The 17,794-nt window shown below is 31.9% G+C and overlaps 3 protein-coding genes across 3 annotated transcripts; all 3 read right to left on the reverse strand.

The window, feature by feature from the left end:
• Nucleotides 1-12,012: 12,012 nt before the first annotated feature.
• Nucleotides 12,013-13,438, reverse strand: LOC122503353. The gene is made up of 2 exons (XM_043613857.1): nt 13,431-13,438; nt 12,013-13,048 (listed from the first exon to the last, which is right to left on the reverse strand). The coding sequence occupies exons 1-2, from the start codon at nt 13,436-13,438 to the stop codon at nt 12,013-12,015; spliced, it is 1,044 nt and encodes a 347-aa protein (XP_043469792.1).
• Nucleotides 13,439-13,452: 14 nt separating this feature from the next.
• LOC122503354 lies at nt 13,453-14,004 on the reverse strand. The gene has a single exon (XM_043613858.1). The coding sequence runs from the start codon at nt 14,002-14,004 to the stop codon at nt 13,453-13,455; it is 552 nt and encodes a 183-aa protein (XP_043469793.1).
• Nucleotides 14,005-14,118: 114 nt separating this feature from the next.
• On the reverse strand, nt 14,119-15,117 carry LOC122503355. The gene has a single exon (XM_043613859.1). It carries the CDS (start codon nt 15,115-15,117, stop codon nt 14,119-14,121), a length of 999 nt encoding a protein of 332 aa, XP_043469794.1.
• Between the last annotated feature and the right edge of the window lie 2,677 nt (nt 15,118-17,794).

Here is a 17,794-nt window from a genome sequence, read left to right on the forward strand (position 1 = left end):
CTTCTTTAGTGTCAATTTCTGTGCACATACCATTCTGCTTTTCCGGTGTTTTATTCTCTTGTCTCAACTGTTCATTTATCTCACTGTCAATTTCTGTGCACATACAATTCTGCTTTTCCGGTGTTTTATTCTCCTGTCTCAGCTGTTCATTTATCTCACTGCCAATTTCTGTGCACATACAATTCTGCTTTTCCGGTGTTTTATTCTCCTGTCTCAGCTGTTCATTTATCTCACTGTCAATTTCTGTGCACATACCATTCTGCTTTTCCAGTGTTTTATTCTCTTGTCTCAACTGTTCATTTATCTCACTGTCAATTTCTGTGTACATACCATTCTGCTTTTCCGGTGTTTTATTCTCCTCTCTCAACTGTTCCCACATTTGGTTAAGTATATCTTGCTTCCATTGAATTGATGTGAGCTCAAATTGGCGTTTTTGAATTTCTTCAATCAATTTTTCATTTTGACAGATCTGTAAAATAAAAGAATAATCTTAATTAAACTTATATTTATTTTAATTGTGTAGTATAAAAGATTGATTATTATTTAATATTAAAACTAAATGGAAAATAATTTATAAGTCATTTTTAACTTGCATGACAAAAAAATCATAACCAAGAATTTCCACATGCTTACTAAATTTAATTCAATAGTTTATATATTTCTTTAAAAGTAACTTATCTCACCTGGATTGAACTAAAGTTTACAACGTCAAACCTGACAATTTTCAAAATTGTTACTTAGAAAATCGTCAGATTTGACGTTGTAAACTTCAGTTCAATCTTACCTGGTCATCTACTTTTTCACATGTTTTTGCTGTTCTTTTTTTGATTTGTAATGTACTTATTTCTTGTCTCAACTTTCCACTGGTCCCCTTAAGCAGAATTTCTTCTTCTTCTTCTTGAAAAATTTTGAAAGTAATCTGCATTTGACTAATGTCTTCTCTAATATTCTCTTCTTCACAGATCTGAAAAAATGAACGAATTGTTTATAATTTACTCATATTTTTTTTATAATGATTTCTTGCACTGGAGAAAACAGCATCGTTAAACACTGCTATTATGGGTAATAAAAAAGGGACGAGGTTGTGCAAATCAAATGCTTAATATATATTTATCGTCATAGATTCAATCTTATTTCATTAAAAGTAATTTTATCTTACCTGGTCGATTATTTTTTCACACATTTTTTCTAACTGTTTACTCATACTTTTGAGCTGACTTTTCTTGGACTGGATTTTTACAAAAGCAATCTCCATTTGCCTAAGTCTCTCTTATTTCTTCTTTTTTACGAATCTATAAATATAAACCAATTTAAATTAGATTAATTTATTTACACAAAGAGACGAGCTTATGTGTAAATCACATGCTTACAATGTACTTAACATAATAAGTTTAAACTTATTTCTTTAAACGAAATGTATCCTACCTTGTTATCTATTTCCTTACACAATTCTAATATTATTTTGTTTATTGGTTGCACTTCGTAATGCAGCACTTTCAAATCAATTAATTCAACCTTTCGTGGATCGATGACAGAAATATTTTTTATTATTTCTGTGATAATTAATAGCAATTACATTGGAATCGTTTATCTCCATGCTTAATTTGTAATACACACATATAAATAAAACAAAATTAGTTTTCTTTGAGCGACAGTCACGTTCAGTTCTTCTCGTTTTTTGTTTTGAACTTATTAACGACGTGTTTACAAAAGTCAACTAAGTCTTAAGCCACATCCACAATATTGCAACCTTATGCGTCTTTTCCACTAAATGAACAAACTTGTCCACAAACAGCAGAGATGGGTGTGTATAATACGTAAGTTGAAATAAAAACAACAAAACTCGAAAACAAGGTAAACAGCAGAACGTCTGAAATATGAAACAAAGCTACAAAAAAAAGCAAGTATGATGACAGTAGCGCTAATGTGGAAACTAAATTAATCAAAATTATTATTAAGCAAGAACGAGGAACGGTACTAATGGACAGTAGCGCCACCGTAGAGAGATAGTAGAACGCAATAGTGAAAGAAAGAGAGTGGAAAAAGTAATTTAAAATAAGAGAACGACAGAAACACGACTCAAATAGCGCTACCATGAAGAAAAAATATCGATTAATCGTTGTCAACAACATAAAGCCAACAAGAAAACAAAATATAATTAACATAAAAGAGAGAGAGATGAAGTAACATAGGAGAAAGCATGACGATGACAACAGCGCCACTGTGGAGAGAAAGTGAATCATTGTTGAGAACACGAGACGACCATCAGTATTGCGAGACCAGTGACAGATATATCTTAGTATACTTATAGCTTTTTTCAACTTAAACATTATTATTTTCTTTAAAATAATTTTTTTGCAACTAAAACGAAAATAAAACAACTGTGTAGTGTAAATTTTTATAAAAATATGTGACGCGATCTGAAGAAAGGGACCTTAGAAGCAAAAAATTATAGGTTATGTTTGCAATTTTTTAAATGAAAATACAAAAAAAGGATCAACTGTCAATATAAATCATTGAAGTTTAAGTCTTCATTAAAACTAAAATATTTAATAAACACTGATTTTAATTCGAAATAAGTAAAAAGAAACTTTCAAAAAAGAAAAAAGTAACTCTAACCCAACCTCAAAATGATTTGCTTCTAAGGTCCCTTTCTTCAGATCGCGTCACATATATTTCAGGTTTCATTAAAACTGTTTAAGAAGTTATACATTTTTTTTATTTTTTCTTTCGTTCAATGATGATTCATGAATTTTTTTTCTCTGTCATTCAATGACGATGACGATGGCGTCTGTGACTTCTATTACTAGGGCGATAGTGATGAAAGTATCTTCGTCTTTCACATCTGTAGCACACTTCGTCATTTTCATAATCATCATCGTTGGATACAGTGGCAGGTGGAGTCGCTGGTCGCTCTGGTGACAAATTTAAAGCCTCAGAAGTTGGTGGACTTGGCGCTTTCTCCATCAACTCATTACACTAAAACAAATATTTTATATTAAACATTATTTTAATCAATTATTTAAAATCACTGAATATAATTAAAAATAAATTCAAAGTTAATTAACAATATAATCGTAAATAACTTTAAATTTTCTAAATTTATTAATAATAAAGATAATTACATTTATATTATCAAGCGTTGAGAAATCTTCCTGTGTTATACCCAGTACATATCAAATTTGTTGCACATCTTGCTCAGATATATCTATATCTAAAAACTGCAGATGATCAGTTTGTGTTTCAGCGTCCTGCAAATAACGCACGTTTTCGTAAAATCCTTTATCTTCTACAAAGTTTACAGGATTCATATCCACTTCCGCAACGCTATCGATTATTTCCTGCATATCGTTTAATACAGCATAACCCTCATCATCATCTGACAGTAGAATGATTGTCTCTGCCTGGCTGCCTTGCTCCTCGTGGTTCAGCTCCATTCTGCTACTGCTACTTGGATCCATTTGATGCAGTCTTATGCTCCTGCACTCATTTATATACCCGAATTCCCTCTCCAGTGTGCCCCCACAATGGAGAATCATCTTCCCCTTTTACACTTCACAAAAAAATGTGGTGGCTTTTGGAAACTAATAACCACTAGAAGTTACCGACACTTGTCGCGAACATTCATTTAATGGTAAATTAATTTTAAAGTCCCCAACCAAAAGTAGTTCATTTTTCTTCCGACAGAGGGAACTAACACATAGCGCAAAAATTTAAATTCTCTAATAAAATATTTAATGGTAAATTAATTCAAAAGTCCCCAACCAAGCACACTTCGTCATTTTCATAATCATCATCGTTGGATACAGTGGCAGGTGGAGTCGCTGGTCGATTATGGTGAGAAAAGACTTCGACGACCGCCAAAAAGCGTAATTTAAATCAGCTTTTAATTCCTTTGTTCCGTTTATTTTAATTAATTCTGTGATTTACTTGTCCTTTTACTATTTTAATTTATTCTGTGATTTTTATCTGCACTTTTACAATTTTATATATTCAACATTATATATGAGCAATTCCACTTAAGATTTCAGTCGACCTCTTAAAATCGGCCAAAAATATTTTTTTCTGTTCTGTATCGAAAAAAACAGATACGTATTTTTTAATTTTTGTTTAATTGTCCAAATTTTCGAGTTATGAATTTTCGAAATTTTTTACTTTTAATTGAAGACCCATATTCAGTAGTTTATAAGTACGAAAATATTGAGTTTAGGAAAAAGTTGTCAAAAAATGAAAGTTTTAGTTTTCTTTTGACTTTTAAGAAATCTAAACAAAAAATTTTTGTTTAAATTTTTTATTAAACAAAATTTTTTTTATAAACAAATTAATTTAATTAATTAAGTTTTCTCGTGAAAGACTGCATAACTACATTAGCATTTCCATTATCTTACATTTTTAATATCGCTCTAAATACTGCTACCTTCCCGAGAATCTGGAAAACCGCCAAGGTCATACCTGTTTTTAAATCTGGTGATAAGACCGACTGCAAGAATTATCGACCCATTGCTATTATTCCTAATTTTGCTAAAATTTTTGAATTTACTATTAAACAAACTCTTAATAATGCTATTAAGTCTATTGTCTCTGAGAATCAACATGGTTGTATAACGAAGAGATCAACCACGACTAACATAGCAATTATAACGCATTTCATTACTAAATCCTTGCAGTTGGGATATCAAGTTGACGTGATTTATCTGGACTTTGCAAAAGCCTTCGATTCAATTGATCACACAATCCTAGGTAAAAAACTTTATTTGTTAAATATCCCGATGAATCTCAAACTTTTAATTCTCAACTACTTAAAGGACCGATCCCACAGAGTAGCCTCGGGAAACTACCTTTCTCCTCCCTTCGTCCCCACACGAGGCGTACCCCAGGGTTCCTCTCTGGGATCAACCCTTTTCACAGTTTACATTAACGACATATAATATTCATTCATTAACGACTGATAATATTCAATCTTGTGCACTTATTTTTGCTGACGACCTTAAAATATTTCGTCGTATTAATTCTATTTTCGATGCAACTGCCTTGCAGGACGATCTTCATGCGATCTCGCTCTGGTACACTGATAATAAACTTCCTCTAAATTACTCTAAATGTCATATCCTTTCTTTCAATAAATCGGGTTTCCCTTTTCTTTTTCCTTACACTATCGATAATGTTCTTGTTACCAGAGTGACATCGACATGTGACCTTGGAGTAACTTTTACGTATGATTTGAGTTTTGAAGATCATATCTCTTCGATGGTCACTACACTCAACAAACGCCTTGACTTTCTAATGAGATCATCAAAAATTTTTTCGAACATTACAACTTTAACGCTATTATTTAATGCAATGGTCAGATCCCCTGCGGAGTATGCATCGGAAATAGGGTCTCCTTATTTTAAAAAGTATTCAGAACAGATAGATAAGGTTCAGAAGCGTTTTCTTAAATTTTTAGTTTTCAAAAAAGACGGCAGATACCTGCCCAGAGGCTGTGATCATTTATTGTTGTGTCAGCGTTTTTATTATGTAACTTTGGAGGAAAGGCGTATTATATCGGTTGTATTATGTATTTTTAAGATTATCAGGTATCTCATTGATTGTCCGACGCTATTAAACATGATTAACTTTAGACTACCTCGCATCTTGTCTCGTTTTATTGAACCGTTTTATATAGCAAAAAAAGATCTACAGTTGATTAACAGAACCCCGATTTTTCGCTATAGCACTACTTTAGTTATCCATTTATGGTCCTCTTTAGACTGCGGAGATATGTATTAAATAAATAAATAAATTTCTTTAACTTTAAGTAAGGCCAGATTTTTATATTTTTTTTAAATTTATTTATGCCTTATAGAGAAGATTTTCCAAAAAGTCACGAAATGGGCCTAATGTGTTAAATGAGTTTTAAAACATTTTCAAAAATCACTTGCAAGCATCACAGTGGGCTATTTTTTACAATTAACTTTTTAAAACGTATAATTTTTAATCCATTTGAGTGTTCTTTGTTTTAAATTAAAGGGTCTACGATAGATTTTTTTTAAATAAAAAATTTAAAAAGAAAATTTTTGCAACACTGACCTGTAAAATTGAATTTTACACAAAGAAAACTGTGTGTAAAGTACTTCTTTCTATAGCGGTGTGTAAAGTGTTACTTTATACACTGCTAGCAGTGTGTAAAGTAATTTCTAGTGTGTAAAGTGATTTTTAGTGCGTTAAATTATTACTTTACGTATCGTTGTGACTGTTTGATGAGAAACAATTACATTAAGCTTTTAAACAACAATGTACAATCACATTCTTTTATTTTAGTTTCTGGAAAACTTTATTTAACAGTTCCCTTACTACACCTAAACTTACAGTTATATTGGCTATATTGGTGCAAGTTTAGTTGTTGTAGTGTTGCAAAAAATTTCGTATGGCACTCGTGCGTAAATCAGATTATACTTGTTTGACTCTTACGTATTTTACGCACTTGTATCATAAATAACTATTGTTTACATTCTTTAAAGTAAGACTCCATCAGAAAAATTACAATTTGCATGGGGTCTTTAGATTATTCTGTAATTTGGTGAAGTTATATTTAATAACAAAAAAATGTACTAAAGGATTTTTAAAAATTGTAAAAGTTACGCCATTTTAAATTTTTATATAAGATTTTTTTTAAATGTGCATATTTCTGAAACAATTTAATGGATTTTAATGAAATTTAAATATGTTATACTTCAAATCATGTCCCTTCAGAATTTTTCAAAATAAAATTTTTTTTTTCAAAAATACAGTAAAAAATTTTGTTGAATCGATTTATTAAGCACGGGACCGATTTTTGAGTATTTTTCGATATATAATAAAATATTCCTTATAATTTCACCTTTCATTTTGTAATGGGTTTTTCAACAAATAATAATATTTATAAAATTTTTGAACAATCAAAAATAACAGTTTGTTATAAACAATCATAATAATAATAACAACAAAAATTATTGTTTTCAAGAAACAAAGAGAGCAAACAATAAATAAGATCCAATTTGTAAACAAAGAAAATTTATTAACAACAACAAAAAAAATATTAAATTTTAGCCAAAGTCTTGATACCCAATACAATTGGAAGGAAGGAGAGAGGAATACTTTATACATTTCTCAATCCAAATAATTTGTTGAGCGCCAGTCCTTTCTAAGGACATTTTCTTATAAAAGAAAATTAGAGATTAACAAAACGAATAAAATTTTAAGGAAACAAGACCATTGATTTTTTAAAATTTTCAATACTAAAATTATTGACAAGAACAAGTACCTAGATTCCAGAGAAACAAGACCATTGATTCTCTAGTAATCGTCTCTTAAACAAACAAATTTAAAATGAATTTCAGTCAAGTTACAAACCAAATCAAGAACCTAGATTAGAGAGAAATAAGACCATTATTCTCTACTAATCGTCGCTTCAAATAAAACAAAATTAAAATTCACCAAATTTTAAATCCAAATATAAAACTGAATTCACAAAATTTCGAAACAAGAGCAAAAGGGGTTTGGTTGAGAAACGAATAAAATATAAAGAATTTTGCCGGTTAGCTAGGACCAAAAGGTCAAAGGAAGCGTCGTGGTTCGAAGAAATTATACTCAGAAATTTAAAACAAAATTATAAAATATATTTTAAATAAAACGTTAAAATTGTACAAACGAGGGTAACAAATCGAATTAATAAGATATAGCACAAATCACTATTTCATAGAAAATTTCAATTTTAGAAACATAAAATACAACAAATAAATACACAAAATATACATGAATATTCACACAAAATTCATAAATTAAACAAATTGTTCAGCCAAAAAAAGGGGTACCAAAAAGGGTAACGAATATGGTAACTGGGGAAAGCTAAGGGGTAATTTCAATAATTTAATAAAATAAAATTATTGTGGGGTTGGTAACTTGGGTAACAGGGAAGAATTTAGTATAAAATCTTGAGAATAAAAGGGGAAAAAGGGTAACAAAAGGCAACACGTGGTTGAACAAGAGACATTATTTTACTCTTTATCCAATCAAAATTGAATAACCAATTAATAAAATTCAATTTTAATAAAATCCATTTTTAATGGAAACAAATTCATAAAATTTTAAATAACAAAATAAAAGGAAGTCTCTTGTTCAGCCATGAGGCCAGCTGAATCAAATTTCGAAATTTAATAAATTAAATTTAGCACTTTTAATTATAATGTTACAAACTTACATTACTTGGCAGCAATAAAAGAATTACAGCAACTTGCAGTTGAATCCACACAAAAAAAAGAAACACCAAAAGGAAGAAGAAAATTTAATATTGATATCGAGAGTAAAAGCAAATTCAAAGAAAGAAAAAGCACACGATATCTCCTTAATTCGAGTAAAACGCGTCCATTTTCAGCGAAGGCAGGAGCAAAAAAGAACGATGATAACGATGATTGTCGGCGTGCTACCTCGCTGGTCCTTCTCTGCTTCTCCCCGCCGGTAGCCCTTGGTCAATCTTGTATTCTTACGCCGGAAAAGGAGCGTAACCACTGGAAAAGCCATAGGCCAATTTCAACTTTAAGAACAGCTGTCGGCATCCAAATTTCGGTATCTTGACCCGTGTCTTTCTCGCCATCGACTTGCTTCAGGAAATTAGTTCCTAATTTGTAGCTACTCTGATTACAAACCAAATAAACAACCAACAATCCAATAAAATATCAAAAATACAAAAATACGAAAATCAGAGCGGGCCTTTAGTAACGATTAATTCGGGCCTGATTGACAAGAAGTTTTTACTACGAAGAAAATTTGACGAGAAAATTCTCCCTTATTTGTTTCACAAATAATACTTCTGAATAATAATAAAAATTCCGGAATAATATTAAAGTTAATAAATTTCAGGGTATTATTGTTATTTATAACAATTCTCGGGTTAGGTGCAAGAAAAGGTAACAATTTCAAAATTATTTCAAGTTAATTTGGGTGACTAAGTAGTTTCCGGTAGGTAGGGGAAAGCGAAAACGGGGGAAACATAGCGAGAGCGGCAAGTCTCGAGGAGTCATTTCTCAAGAGAAATTGGGAAATTGTCAACGACGAGAGGGGAACTCTGCTTGCAGGTTGACCGACGAACGTCGTTTTCGATGATTTCAAATACTAGAAATATTCAGAGAATACGAAAAACAAAAATTTGCAAAAGCGAAACGATAGATAATATTTATATTATTAAATTAATGTTTATATAACAAACTAGTCTTAATTTTAATCTTTGTTTTAGTTATTATTATTGTTTATAAAAAAATGATTGTTTACAATTAAATTTCATGCAAACTTATCATGAAATTTTGTTAATATTTTTATGAAAAATTTGCAACGTTACAACACCCCCATCCTTAGATGAAGCCAAGAGGGCGCTGTGAGACTAAGTAAGAAAAAGGAAATTAGTTCAGGGAAGGCAAGTTGGGTAACAATTAAAGGAAAACATAATTTATAAAAAAAAACTTTTATTTTCTAATTACAAGCGGGAAGTCAGTGCACAGTTTGGGCACTTGTTGTTGGTGAGAATGTCTCCGCATGTCCGGCAAACATCCTTGATGTCGATAATGGGGTTGGGGCAATCTTCACATAAGTGACCCTGGTCACCACACGTCCAGCAACCTTTCTTGCTGCTGCGGCGGAGCCATTTTATTAAATCTGGTGCAACCTTCTTGGGTGGTTTTACCACGATGTCCAGGAGAGATGGTATGCGCTTAGGTGGCAGGTTTTTGGGGTCCGACAGTGGATTAGTAATAATGGGAATGTTGTAATACTCGCCTGGGGTAACGGATTCCGGGTTGGGTTTAATTGTATATTTTTGGGGATTGTCGTGGTCGATGGGGCAGTTGGGTGTTCGGCACTGGGGAGATCGCGGACGAGTGCAATTCCGTTTGGTTCTTAGGGGTGAAGGGCTCTTCGATCTAGGCACGTGGTACGAGGGCGTGCGAGGTCGGTAGGGTGACATTCAAGGTTTGTTTTGTCGCTTAATCGTCTGTCGGGTGCGATTGGACGGGAAAAAATTATGCGCAAGCGCTGCGCTACACACGGAGCAGCAGTCATCTATAGACTGTGTGCTGCTGCGACTCAGGCTTGTGGGTAGGAGCTGCCCATGCTCTGGATACCGCGTGTCTATTCCAGCATGTTCAGTTGATGCTCAACTCGTATAAGAAAAGCTAAAATGCACGCGCGCATGAACATATAACAAATAAAAATATAATAATATAATGATTTAACCAGTAGATCATTGAATATAGTACAAAGTACAGGATATTTATATAGTTATAGTATTATTAAATTAATAAATAAATAAATAATTTAGTCAAACAGAAATTCATTTTTATTAATTTATTTTTAAATTTATTTTTATTGTAAGAAAATTATCTATTTTATGAAAAATTCAAAATAATAATATACAATATTTTACGTAATAACATTGTTTTTGAGTAGTTTTCAAAAAACCTTTATAACTTAAATTAATATTTAAATTAAAATTTATTAGTGAAAATTGAGTTACACTTTATTTAAATTTTTAACTTTGGAGAGTATTTTCACTTTAAGAAAATTGTAGAATTTTTTATGTTCATTTTCATACGAAACCTTTTTTTTGTTTACCAACGAACTAGGTTTAATATAGAATAACTTGACACATTAAAAACAGTTATAATTTTTCAATTTATTTAACTCTGTTATTTACACTTACACCCTCACTCACTCTTAAAATTAAATAGAATTAATTGAATTAATTTGAACATGAATTTGAGCATTAACGAAACGGTGCTTTTAATTCATTCCTTTACAAACCGCCAACCTTGAAATAATAATTTCGAAATAAAGTAACATAATTGAAAACTAAACGTAAAGTTTGAATGAAATTACAATGAAATAAATTTTACAAAATGAAAATACTAATTAGATTATTTTATGAATCTAAATAATTTCTTAATCGTTCTTTTCTAATTCAAAAGGCAACATAACAAGCTCCGTGATAGGTCTCACATACTCGGATGTACTAGTTTTTAATTTTACGACGCGCGTTACATTATCAGAACCAGGGTAACACTCAATTACTCTAGCAATGTTCCATTTTGTTGGCGGCAAGTCTGGTTTTCGCAGTAAAACCATTTGTCCGATTTTTACAGGTGATTTTTGTATTCTCCACTTGGTTCGATGATGAAGAGATTGTAAATAATCATCGGACTAGCGTTTCCAGAAACTTTCATATAAATATTGAATTTGTTGCCAACGAGACAATCGATTTGCATTCAGATTTAATAAGTTTAATAGAGAAGGTACGGCAATAATAGGTCCACCTGTTAGAAAATGACCCGGTGTCAACGGATCAAGGTCATCAACGCTGTCAGTGTAAGCTCCAAGAGGTCTAGAATTTAACACTCCTTCAATTTTTGCTAATAATGTAGTGAGTTCTTCAAACGTGGGAGTTTTGTCTAAAAGAATGCGTTTTAGATGTGATTTTACGCTTTTAACAGCAGCTTCCCAGAGTCCTCCAAAATGAGGAGCTGCTGGGGGGATGACATGCCAGGTAATTTTATCATTCGCGAGCAAATTTTTAAATCGAACATCTGATGTTGCTTGATTGAATGCCTCATTTAACATTCGATCAGCACCTTTAAAATTTAATCCTCGATCGCTATACAAATGGGTGAGAGTGCAACGACGAGACGTGAATCTATCAAATGCAGCTAAAAATGCTTCTGTTGTTAAATCAGATACAAGCTCAAGGTGCACGGCCTTGACAGACAGGCACACAAATAAGGCAATGTAACTTTTTCACGATTTAGATTCACGACCGCTTTCCATTCGTACATTTAATGGACCAGCGTAATCGAGACCACAGTGGACAAAGGCATGTTCTGGTTTTGTTACACGAGGTTTTGGTAAATCAGCCATGATTTGAGAAGTTAAAATTGCTTTAATTTTAATACATGGGAGACAATTTTCAATTACGGACTTGATTTGGGGACGAGGATTTAGAATCCACACATTTTATCTGAGTATACTTAAAGTAAATTTCATGCCACCATGTATGCATTTATTATGAATATGAGTAATCAAAGATTTTGTTAAGGGATGCTTTGCTAGAATTATAGGATGTTTTTGATTAAAAGGCAATTGAGATTTTTCTAATCGACCGCCTAATCGAATAAGATTGTTTTCGTCGAGAAATGGATTTAATGAATAAAGTTTACTCTTTTGAGATACTGTTATTCCTTTTTTTAAATCTTTTAATTCATTTAGAAATAGTTGTTCTTGGATTAATTTGTATAAAGTATCTGTTGATAACATTATATCCATTGCAGTCAAATTATTGTTTGTTTCTTTTATAGGAATTTTAACGTGATCAACCATTTCTTTTAACCTTCGTATAAATTTAAGAATGTACGCGAGAATACGAATTGTTTTTTGACAAGAAGAAAATTTCATTAGAGAATTAATTATATTATGATCATTTGACGTGTTAACTTGACATGTAACCGGTCTGCATTTTAAATTAAATTCACCTAAAGAATAATCAATTTCATTTTTTTGTTCAATTAAAGGTTTCGTGAGCCAATCTGGCCCATTCCACCACAGAGTAGAAAATTGAAGGTCAGTAGGACTGAGACCTCGCGATACTAAGTCTGCTGGATTTGATTTTGTAGACACATGTTTCCATTTTATTTTTGGTAAAAGAGTTTGAATCTCAGCGACCCTATTTGCTACGTATAATTTCCATTTTGATGGATGATCATTCAACCAGGCGAGGACAACCTTAGAATCGGTCCAACATTGCACAGGAAGGTCTTTGTAAGCTCGAATATTTTTTATAAAGGTAATTAGTCGTGCTAAGAGTAAAGCAGCTAACAATTCCAATCTTGGAATAGTTTGTTCTTTTAATGGAGCAACTTTAGATTTGCTAGAAATTAATAAAACTTTAATTTCTCCAGATTCATTTATAATGCGAAGATAAATAACTGCTCCATAGGCAACTTTCGATGCATCCGCAAACCCATGTAACTCAGCACACTGGTTTGACGGATGACTGAAATTTCAACGAGAAATTGATAGGTTTGAGAGTGATTCAAGTGATTGAAAATAATTTAACCAGTCAGTTTGTAATTGTTTTGGTAGAGATTCATCCCAATTAACTTCACTCAACCATGTACGTTGCATTAGAATTTTTCCAATTATAATGACTGGTGCTATCCATCCTAAAGGGTCAAAAAGTTTTGAGAGCAATGACAGCGCTACACGTTGAGTCAAGTTTTTTGGGATTTCGAAATTAATGGGAAAATGGAATGTATCAGTACTTGCATTCCATTTGATACCTAAAACTTTAATACCCTTTTCTTGGTTGGAACTTAAATTCCATGAAATTCCGTGATCTGCTTGATCAATATCTGCAATTAAGTCAGGATGATTACCTGCCCATTTTCGCGGGGGGAGTTAAGCCTTTTGTAATAAATCAATCACTTCATTACGGACCTTTAAAGCGTCCTTCAAATTGTGTTCCCCGAAAACAAGATCATCGACGAATGTATCATGTTGAATTACTAAAGACGCTGCTGGGAAATTGTTTCCTTCATCCTTAACTAATTGTTGAAGGACTCTAAGGGCAAGGTATGGAGCGGATCGAGTTCCGTACGTAAAAGTATTTAATTGGAATTCTTCTATCTTTAATTCTGATGACTCTCGCCAAAATATTCGTTGATAGTCTCGATCTCGAGGATCAACGAGTATTTGGCGGTACATTTTTGCTATGTCCGCTAACAAAACAAAACTATATAAACGCCATTGAGAAACAATACTGAGTAAGTCTAACTGAAGTTTGGGACCAATATGCATGTGGTCATTAATTGACGTTCCATTTGATGTTATGCTTGAGCCATTGAAAACTACTCGAAGTATTGTAGTTTGGCTTTCCCGAATTATCGGATGATGGGGTAGGTAAACAATAATTGGAAATATTGATTGTATTGGGTTTTTAAGACGAGTCATGTGATTCAAACTTTCATATTCATTCATAAATTGAGTGTAAAGATCACGATGAGTGGGATTTTTTGCTAGTTTAGATTCATTTCTTTTTAAACAACTTTCAGCTATAAAACGAGATTAGCCAATTTTTGGGGGTGATTGTTTAATCGGAAGACGAACCATATAACGACCATCTGGAATACGACTGTGAGTAGATAAAAAATGGGATTCGCAAAATTCATCTTCAGGAGATAATAGTTTTTTATCAGGAATATTTTCATCATCCCAAAATTTTGTGATTGTGGAATTTAATTGTTTGAGTGACAGACAATGATGTACCGAAATAAGTGGATCATTATCTGTGACTGTAGACGAAATCGGCCCTGATAACACCCAGCCAAATACTATTTTTTGTGCTATTGGTTCATCCGCATTTCCTTTTTTTATTTCACCTAAAATTATTGCTCCGTAAAGGTCGACACCTATGAGCATATGTATCTCTGATTCATTTGATGGATCGTCTGATAACGCGAGATTTGCTAAGTGAGGCCATCTATTTAACGCAATTCTTTTTTCAGGGATATAAGATGTGATTTTAGGAAGGACTAATGCTTCAGTTTGAAAGACGGGATTTTCAGAGTGGATTGGCATGAGATTTATATCAACAGCTGATGATGCTGTTCCTGCTGACGTTCCACTTAAACCTGACAGCGTTGCGGACACTCGATTTCGTTTCGCGTTTAAAGCAGTTGCTAATTTATTTGATATGAAGGAAAATGTTGAACCTTGGTCTAACAATGCACGAGCTTGAATTTTTTTATTATTTGACGTAACCATTAATTGAACTGTCGCGAGTAAAACTGTTTTTGGCACAATTTTATTTGTGGATAAAAAATGTGTTTTAACGTTTTTGCATTCTGTTTCATTATTGTTAGACTCTAATTCATGTTCCTTTTCCGATTTATATTGTGTTGTGTTAGTATTCGAGTTATCGCGATGAAGCAATGAATAGTGTTTCTGTTTACATTTTCGACACGTGTATGAGCTCGTGCATTCTTGCACCTTATGTTTAGCTGCTAAACAATTTATACAGAGTTTACATTGTTTTATTTTATTATATCGATCTAATGGTGACATACTTTCAAATTTATCGCATTTATAAATTTTGTGATTTTGTTCACAGATTGGGTACTCTGGTTTGGGAAATGTAACTACATACGAATTTGCTGTTAATGACTTTGATTTTTTTTGGCGTAGAGTTTGCTTGAGATTGAGATTGTTTCGTTTGAACAGATTTTTGAGTCGGATCAACGTGATTGAGCGCCTCAAGAGCTCGAATTCTTGCTAAAAGAAAATTGTCAAATTCTTCGAAAGTTGCACATTCTGTATTATTCGATAATTTTAATTCCCAATCACGTTGAGTTTTGGAATCGAGATTTACAACGACTCGGTTTATTAGTATGTCGCTATAAAATTCAGTAGGTCGTTTTAAGTTTTGAAGAGCGGAAAGATTTCGATTTATAACATTTCGCATCATTAATAATTGTGTCGCGGATTCTTTTTTTAACGGTTCTAGTGAGAAAATTTCATTTAAATGAGCATTTACAGTTGCACGAATATTTGAATATCTCGTTTCAAGCAAAGTCCAAGCGGTTTTAAAATTGGTTGCATTGAGGGGAACATTACAAATTAACTCATTAGCATCACCTTGAACAGATGACTTCAAATAGTGTAACTTTTCTAAACTTGATAAGGAATTTCGATCAATAATAAGAGATTGAAATGAATCTCGGAATGCTACCCAATCTGTGAACTTACCGGAGAATGTTGGAATCTTGATGGTCGGCAGCTTGATGTTGGATCCTTCTTGCGTTGATACATTTGGTAGTTGAAGTTGATTTGATGACAGCTGATTTTGACATTAAGTCATCCACAGTGAGATTAGATCAGTGATGTTTAGATACCTTTCTTCTAGATGTTCGTAACATTTCTTTGTAAAATAAGAGCGAATTTTCTTTACTTCTGGCGTTGCTATCTGATGTAGCCGATAATGACGTGATGTTATGCTTGACCACGACATATACAGGTGTTTAGAGCGATTCTCGAGAATAGGGCCTTGATGTTGATCTTCCTGCAGATTTTCAACATAATTTATTGATCGATATAAGCTTTCTATTTCCAATGATTGTTCTTGATAAAGATGATCAAAGAGTTGGGTTTGCTCTTCTTTGGATACTTCAGACTTCAGTGGATCCATGAACCTAAGAGATTTCTCTTTATCTTTGTCACTCATGATTATAACTGTCAAATGAGTAGACTATTCAAACTGAACGATGGTTTTCTCTTCGCACCAGAGGGAAATGAGTCGTCCTTTCTTATGGGGGTATGTGAAGAGTGTGGTGTAGGTGATAAGGTGATGACGTCACGATGAGGTACGTGATCATCTTGTGGTTGAATAATGGCGGAAATTCACTATACTCCTTTTCAAGATGGCTAAGCACGTGTTGATGCTAACACAAATTATCACTTTTTAAACACACACTGTTCGTTAGTATCCTGTCAGGATCGCCATTTTGTAAATTGAGTTACACTTCATTTAAATTTTTAACTTTGGAGAGTATTTTCACTTTAAGAAATTTGTAGAATTTTTTATGTTCATTTTCATACGAAACCTTTTTTTTGTTTACCAACGAACTAGGTTTAATATAGAATAACTTGACACATTAAAAACAGTTATAATTTTTCAATTTATTTAACTCTGTTATTTACACTTACCCCCTTACTCACTCTTAAAATTAGATAGAATTAATTGAATTAATTTGAACATGAATTTGAGCAATAACGAAACGGTGCTTTTAATTCAATATCAAGGTGACGACTGACTGAATTGCGCAAAATTTGGAAAAGTGGGAATAAGGTTGACAGGGATAGATATATGATTAATTTCGCCCTCAACTGTGATTTCTTAATTCATTCCTTTACAATTAGAAAAAATAGTATTTTAATATCTTTTTTGTAAATTGTGTCTATTTTGTTATTTTTTTAAATTAATATTTTTAAAATAAATGAATAAAAATTCAGAGTAGTAAAACTTTATAATTTTAAGTTTTGTATCGCTTTTTATCTAGTCAATTTTTTGTAATTTTCTACAATTTTTATTAATAAATTTACGAATTATTAAGAAACTTTTATATCTATTTTATAATTTTGTGTATAAATTACACAATTACTCGTAATTTTATTATTTTATTTTTTAACTTTATTTCATAAAATTCATTTTTTACATTTTAAAAATTGTATAAACATTACATGTATGACAAAAAAATAATTTTTTATACGGATCTTTGTCAATATAATTTGTAAAAAGTTAAGTAGTAGACAACAATTTCTCAATTTAATGATGAATTTACCAAATTACTACTCTTAAAATATAGAATAGGATCATTTCCTCGGAAGTAAATAAAGTTATTTTGTGTTAAAATAAAGTTTATTAATAAAAAATATCCTTTATTGAAACATTATGCTTACAAATCATCTGTTTTGACACAGAAAAATCTTTGCTTATATTTTTTATTATTTAAACTGATCTTCACTTAAATTATTCATTTCTTAAAGAATATGTTTACAAAATTATAAACCGTATCTAACAGCAATAAAATGAGTATCATTCGTCTTAATAGATAAAGTTGTAACCATCACAGGTAAATCACTATATTTAATTAGAGCAGTTTTATTACAACTTTCAACGATGTAAGCATGATAATGGTGATCAAAAGTCACTTCAAAAAAAACATTGACATAAAAGTAAACATCA

This window comes from Leptopilina heterotoma, unplaced genomic scaffold (genome assembly GCF_015476425.1).
Source record: "Leptopilina heterotoma isolate Lh14 unplaced genomic scaffold, ASM1547642v1 Lhet_26, whole genome shotgun sequence".
NCBI classification, from domain to species: Eukaryota; Metazoa; Arthropoda; class Insecta; order Hymenoptera; family Figitidae; genus Leptopilina; species Leptopilina heterotoma.

What these genes read in the sequence shown, in the direction of transcription:
- LOC122503355 (XM_043613859.1), bottom strand. Translation starts at nt 15,117, where the DNA reads ATGTCACCATTAGATCGATATAATAAAATAAAACAATGTAAACTCTGT.
- LOC122503354 (XM_043613858.1), bottom strand. Translation starts at nt 14,004, where the DNA reads ATGACTCGTCTTAAAAACCCAATACAATCAATATTTCCAATTATTGTT.